Genomic DNA, 7,161 nt, shown 5'->3' on the forward strand with positions numbered 1-7,161 from the left:
TGAGTTTGCATAAAGACTGGACCTCGAAATAGTCATTTTTCTTTATAACGACCATTTATTGTTAAAAATAACTATTTCATACTAAAGTAACCTAGGATAACTCGATCTTAATCGTGAGCTAGCTATGAACTGCTATTTATTCGATATTGTCCTTTAATCTGCATAGGTGAGTGTGATCCAACAATACTACTCAATAATCCTTCTATTTTGGGGATAAGACTAGATAGATAGATGGGGACATAGCCTTGCGAGATGGAATTCATTCCTACCCGTCATAGAGTTAGCAGATAGGTTGTTCTCTTAAGTGCTGATTGTTGATCTTGAACAAACGGGGCCCCACCCTCTCATGACAGAGAGGGATATGATTCATAAGTAGTATTATGAATCAATTGTTTATTAGAGAGTCAGTGGGATCTTAAGGAATGAGATGCATTTACAGGGGTAAAATGGTAATTTTAACCCACCTATAAATACGAACGACCTGTGAAGGATCAAATTACTGATTATGGTTAACATGGACATAGATACATCTACAGTGAGGAGAGTGCAACTATCAAGTTTTAGTGGTGTGCCTTGATAGTTAATGAAAAGCAATTAAGTCGATTTAAAGAGTTTAACCAACTGATAAGAAATCGATGGAGCTCATGATCTATAGGTCTATTTGGTCCCTCTACTAGCTCATATATTGGAATAATAAAATGAGTATTGATTGGATGGATTTTGAATTTAGGGTTATGAATTTGAAATGCTCAAATTCGATTTTATGATTTTCAATTGATTGTATACGATGTAATTAAAACATTTAATTTAGTGGAAATTAAACAAAATTTGAGAATAAATTAATATTTAAATTATGATTTAAATGTTAATTATATAAAAATGAATCATATTGGTGGAATTTGTGTTTTATTAATTTAATATTAAGATATTACATTAATAATTTTTTAATTAAAAGGTTTAGTTAAAAATTGGAATTAGTTTTATTTAAATATATTATTTTAAATTAAGTTTATAAAACTTATTTTTAAACAAAATAATTTTGTTTAAATAAAAATCATTTTAAAAAGAGAAATTTGAGTTAGTGGATTTTTCCCAAAAATTGGAAAAATCTACTAACCACATTTTTAGAAATTTGTCACCAAATTCAACTTTAGATCTTCAATCAATTCCAAGTAGGAGCTGCCCTACATGCAGTCATGTTCTATTGCATGAATTGAGTCTATAAATTAAAGCTTCATGCATGGAATTGAGGAAGAAGGCTGAGAACTTTACTTGAGTTGCTGCAAAACTGATAACCCTACTACTAAACCCATCCAAATTCATCCTCAATTCAGCTTAATTTGAGTGTTTCCACCACACATTCCTCTTTTAGCATAGTGGAAAAGATCTTGTTAGTGGTCTATCTGAGGAAACAAGCTTAAACTTGTGTGTTGAATTCGTGAAAGAGATCTTCAAAGGTAATGTTTTGTTCAAACCTTCTTATGAATATATCATGAGTAGCATGTTTGAAACTCAAATTAAATGTTGTTACAGTGCTTGATTCTGAATTCTTCCATTGCATGTTATATTACTCCTTCAGTGATTACGAATGAAAGATGTTTGAATGCTAGCATGGCTTTAGTATTTTTGTTATATGAAACTTTATTGATCTATGAGTATGATGAGGTTTATTTACATGTTATGGAACTTTGTTATAATGCATGTGATGTTTACTATAGTGATAACATCCTTACCAATAGTTAGATATTCACTAGAGGTGGTGACCTCGTTCGGTGTTCACCAGAGGATGTGCTTCCTATGGGATTCACTTGAGGTGGTGTTTTCTTCTGGATTCACTAGAGGTTGTGTTTCCTTCGGGATTCACTAGAGGTTGTGTTTCTTTTGAGATTCACTAGAGGTGGTGTTTCCTTCAGGTTCACCAGGGGTCGTGTTTCCTTCGGGATTCACTAGAGGTTGTGGGTACTTTTAACTATGTTAGGATGAGTTCAGATATTTATTTATGCTCTGTTGGGCTTGAGAAGTAAAATATGGGCTGAAAAACACACACTACACTTGATCTTTTGGGCTTAACAATACTCAGGCCCTATACGAATACCGAATACCACCTTTGTTATTCACACAAACACAAAACAATGTGCTAAAAGCACAATCCCTATGAGGAGAAATCTCGACCCTACACCTTGACGGCTGAGATTAGAAGAAGGCGCTGTTGTTGATTATAGAACTCTAATGTCTATTCTTTTCATTTCTTTGTTGCAGAGAAAATAGAGAGAAAAGAAAATAGAGAACCAGAGAGAGATACTGCCGAAAATCGCCTGGACGATGAGGCTGCAGTCGTCTAGCCAATTTGAGGTAAAGCAGGAAGTCATCTAGACGATAAGGGAAGAGTCATCTAGACGATGAAGGCTTTACTGAAGATCGTCTAGATGATGGGGTTCAAGACGATAAGGGTCTACACGATAGGGGTGCCGAGGTAAATGATCGATGGCTAAAAGCTAAATGATTGTTAGCTAAATGCTACATGATCGATGGCTTAAAGGTACACGATAGAACAAAACGATCGGAGAAGAAAATGTACACGATGGCTTACGTGGTTCAGCCAAGGATAGCCTACGTCTACGGAGAAGCTGACGGGAGTTTTATTAGGGAATATTACAAGATCGCTAGAAGATAATCTCAAGCTTTCTTGATCACTCTGTACAATTTTTCTCTCTTACATTTACAATTAGTTACACAGTGTATATAAAGGTAGCTTGAATGTAACAGATTTTTAACTACTTTGAAGTTGTTTTCACCTTTCTGTATTAACATTCTCCACCTTGAAATAAACTTCAAGTTTTCTTCAGCTTCTCTGATCTAACTGTCATCTTCTTTAACCTTTGTCTCTCAGATGAAACCCTATAATATCAAGGCACTTCTGAAGTTTGAGCTGAGTGACTGTCTTTGTCAACATGTCAGAGGCATTCTTTGAGGTATGTACTTTCAGAACTTCAATATGTTTTTCTTCTATCTATTCTCGAATTAAATGATATTTAACATCAATATGTTTAGTTCTGTTATGGTACTGAGGATGCTTCGATAAATGTATGGTGCTATGATTGTCACAAAATATCTTCACTGTATTCTGTTTAATTCCGAAGTCACATAGGAGACCCTTTAGCCATAGGCCTTAATTTACTGCCTCTGAAAGGGCAATAAACTCTACTTCAGTAGTAGAAAGGGCTATTACTGATTGTAAAGTAACCTTCCAGCTTAGGTCACACCTTCCATATAGGAAGATATACCCTGATAATGACCTTCTCTTGTCTAGATCTCCGACATAATCTGAGTCAACATACCCAATCAGCTCTGGTTCACTGTCTGGAAGCTGTTGGTACATTAGTTTAGCATTAGAAGTGCCCTTAAGATACGTCATTATCCACTTTGTTGCCTCCCAGTGCCTCTTACCAAGATTAGCCATATATCTACTCACCAGGCTAGTAGCATAGACAATGTTAGGTCTTTTAGACACCATTAGATACATTAAGCTTCCCACAACTTGGGAATAGGGGACTGTTAACATTATCTTCTGATCGTCAATATCTGATTCTCTAGGTGAATTCTCTGCTGAGAGTTCGAAATGGTTAGCTATAGGAGTAGATACTGATTTAGCCTCTGTCATTTGATACTTTTTTAACAATTTGTTGCAATATTGTGACTGATCAATGCTTAGAATACTAGTTTTTCTGTTTCTAATAATGTTTGCCTAGTATTCTTGTTGCATTTCCCATGTCTTTCATTTCGAACTCTGACTTGAGTAAATCTTTTACTTTATTTAACTCTTTCATAGTTGCTCCTGATAAAAGTGTGTCATCCACATATAGTAACAAGTACATAGGATGAGTGTAGGAATCTGTGTTTATTTAAACACAACTATCATAGGAGCTTTTATAAAAGCCATTCTTCTATACAAAATCACTAAAACTTCTGTTCCAGCATCTAGGGGACTGTTTGAGGCCATAGATAGACTTTTTAAGTAGGTATACATAGTCTTTTTTCCCTCTGACCTCATACCCCTTTGGTTAGCTCATATAGAGAACTTCCTCTAGGAAGCCATGTAGAAAAGCTGTTTTAACATCTAGTTGCTCCAGCTCTAGGTTATTTTGAGCCAAAATAGACAACAACAATATAATAGAAGTCTACTTGACCACTGGAGAAAAATCTCATTAAAATCAACACCCGACCTCTATGTAAAACCCTTAGCAACCAACCTAGCTTTATATCTAGGTCCTTGATCATTAGGGAAACCCTCCTTCAACTTGTACACCCATTTGGATGCAATTGTCTTGCATCCTTTTGGCAAAGGTGTTAATTCCTAAGTGTTGTTTCTCACTAATGAATGATTCTCTTCATTCGTAGCTTCTATCCACATATTAGCTTTAGAACAACTCACTACTTCTTCAGAGGTTGAGGGTTCTGAATAATTAGATAAATCAGAAGCATTCCAAGCTAAGTAGTCTTCATAACTTGAAGGTGGCACAATGGTTCTTCTCTGCCTATCTCTAGCTAGGTTGTACCCTCTCAAATCTGGTTCTTCTTGCTCGGGATCAATAGTGGCATCTTCTACTTCTTCTTCTTCTAGATGAGGTAGTTGATCAAAAAATGATTTAGAGCTTAAAGGATCAGAAGTGGGGATTAGAACTTGCTCTACCTCAATTTTATCATTCTTCACATGAGGTGTTGAAACATTAGGATTAGATCTCTGCATATACATTTCATCTTCTCTGAAAACAACATCTCTACTAGTGATACATCTCTTTTCAGCGGGATGCCACATTCTAAACACCTTAACACCTTTTGTGAAGCCCAAAAACATACACTTCACAGCTCTTGTAGCTAATTTCCCTTTACTCTGATGAACAAAACCAGTGCAACCAAACACCCTTAGGTTATTCAGATTAAGAGGTTGTTTGATCCATCTTTCTTAAGGGGTTAGAAGGTTAAGAGATGCATGAGGGCATCTGTTCTGTCTATAGACAGTGTATGAGGCTACTTCTGCCCAAAAATTTTCAGGAAGTATAGCATCAGACAATAGGCTTCTTACTCTCTCCATTATTGTTCTGTTCAATCTCTCAGCCACCCCATTTTGCTGAGGTGTATACCTAACTGTCTTATGTCTAGTTATACCATGCTGTCTATAAAAAACATTAAACTCCTCTGCATAGTACTCAAGCCCATTATCAGTTCTTAGACACTTAATTTGACAGTTAGACAATTTTTCAACCGTGATCTTCCATTCTTTGAACTTTTCAAAAACTAAATCTTTAGATTTAAGGAAATAGATCCAAATTTTTCTAGAATAGTCAGAAAAAAAGGTTAAGAAATACCTGGCTCCATTTAAGGACTGAAAAGGTGAAGGACCCCATAGGTCCGAATGCATATAGTCAAGGATGGCCTTGGTTGTGTGTTGAGCCTTCACAAAACTCTGCCTAGTAGCCTTCTCTATCACACAATGTTCACAAAAGGATAGGCTCTAATGAACTCCCTTAGGTAGAATTCCTTAGTTGGCAAGAGTGTTAGACCTTTGGCACTAATGTGTGAGAGTCTTTTATGCCAAAGATCTCCTTCAGAAGACTGCTTCTGAGTCACAATCAAAGCTAAGTGAACTTTATGAACTCCTTGAACAACATACACTCCATTAATCTTCACCCCTCTAAGGATAGGCTTATTGTTCTTCAAGACTTCACAGTAACCTTCCTTGCCTCTGTATTCACAGCCAATAGAATCAAGCATGCCTAGTGAAATTAGATTTATCTTCAGCAAAGGAACATATCTGACATTCCTCAATAGTTTTAGTGAGACTGAGCCAATCCCAACCACTAGACATGAGTTATTGTTTCCCATGTAGACAGATCCTCCATCCAACTCTCTGTAGGTACTAAACCAGTCATTATGGGGTGTCGTGTGGAAATAACACCCTGAATCTAGAACCTAATCTAGGTTCTTATTAGCTTCTTCTTCTACCTTACAATTCGAGGTAGCCAAAGCATCTGAGTAGAAGTAAGAGTCCTCACAAACTGAGGCTTTACCTGACTGACTAGGTTGGACTTTCGGTTGTGGTTGTGATTGCTTGTTTTTCTGCTCATTCTTCCACTTCAAAGTTTTACAATCTTTGATTAAATGTCCAAATTTTTTACAATATTTACATCTAGCCTTGGACTTTTCTTTCCCTTCTTCAGTTGAGCTCTGTTTTCCTTTTTCCTTATTGTTCTGCTTTGACTTGCCCTTTATAAATAAGCCCTCTACACTAGACTCGTCTTCCTTGCTAGTAATAAGCTCCATTTATTTGATTTTGAGAGCAGAGATTATGATGTTAGTAGTTAGGGAATCTCTCCCATATTTTAGGGCAGTCTTCACATCTTTATAGGAATTCTGCAATGAGTTGAGAAGCACAAAAGCTTTATTATCTACCCCAATCTCTTCTTCTCGAGTCTTGAATTCAGTAATTATCCTCTTAAAATCATCTAGATTATCTGTTAAGTATTTAGAAGCACTCATCTTGAAGGTAAAGAACCTTTCCCTTAGGAAAAGTTTGTTAGGTAGATTTTTAGCCTCATATAGCTCATTCGTTTTGCTCCACATCTTAAAAGTTGTCTCTTGATTGATCACTTACCTTAGGACACTGTCAGATAGCCTTGATTTTGGCTTTCCACAAACCAAAATCGCCTTTCCCGTAAAATATTTCAATGTCATACCTCATTACTACCATATCTGATTCAAATTTTAACTAAAAAGCTCCAAGATTTTGCTTCTTCTTGAAGCTTCCTTGCAGGCTCTGATACCACTTGTTGAGCTTGAGAAGTGAAATATGGGCTGAAAAATACACACTGCACTGATCTTTTGGGCTTAACAATACTCAGGTCCTATACGAATACCAGATACCACCTTTGTTATTCACACAAACACAAAACAATGTGCTAAAAGCACAATCCGTGTGATGAAAAATCTCGACCCTACACCTTGATGGCTGAGATTAGAAGAAGGCACTGTTGGTGATTGTAGAACTCTAATGTCTATTCTTTTCTTTTCTTTGTTGTAGAGAAAATAGAGAGAAAAGAAAAGAGAGAACCGGAGGGAGATGCTGCCGAAAATCGCCTGGACGATGAGGCTATAGTCGTCTAG

General features: G+C 36.3%; 1 protein-coding gene across 1 annotated transcript; it reads right to left on the reverse strand.

The window, feature by feature from the left end:
* Positions 1-4,354: 4,354 nt before the first annotated feature.
* LOC150034999 (uncharacterized) lies at positions 4,355-6,321 on the reverse strand. Its single transcript, XM_090315199.1, has 5 exons — positions 6,009-6,321; positions 5,562-5,774; positions 5,367-5,481; positions 5,033-5,174; positions 4,355-4,891 (listed from the first exon to the last, which is right to left on the reverse strand). Exons 1-5 carry the CDS (start codon positions 6,319-6,321, stop codon positions 4,355-4,357), a joined length of 1,320 nt encoding a protein of 439 aa, XP_090171325.1.
* Between the last annotated feature and the right edge of the window lie 840 nt (positions 6,322-7,161).

The sequence above is a fragment of the Benincasa hispida genome, chromosome 7 (assembly GCF_027475165.1).
Source record: "Benincasa hispida cultivar pf3 chromosome 7, pf3_genome.v1.1, whole genome shotgun sequence".
Lineage (NCBI taxonomy): Eukaryota > Viridiplantae > Streptophyta > Magnoliopsida > Cucurbitales > Cucurbitaceae > Benincasa > Benincasa hispida.

Excerpts from the sequence above, each read along its gene's own strand:
- LOC150034999 (XM_090315199.1), bottom strand. The coding sequence starts at position 6,321 with ATGGAGCTTATTACTAGCAAGGAAGACGAGTCTAGTGTAGAGGGCTTA. Across the intron at positions 5,175-5,366 it reads CAGTCCTTAAATGGAGCCAG|ACAGCATGGTATAACTAGAC; the intron begins GTATTTCTTAAC and ends TGTTTTTTATAG. Across the intron at positions 4,892-5,032 it reads CTGAAAATTTTTGGGCAGAA|AGTAAAGGGAAATTAGCTAC; the intron begins GTAGCCTCATAC and ends TTTGTTCATCAG.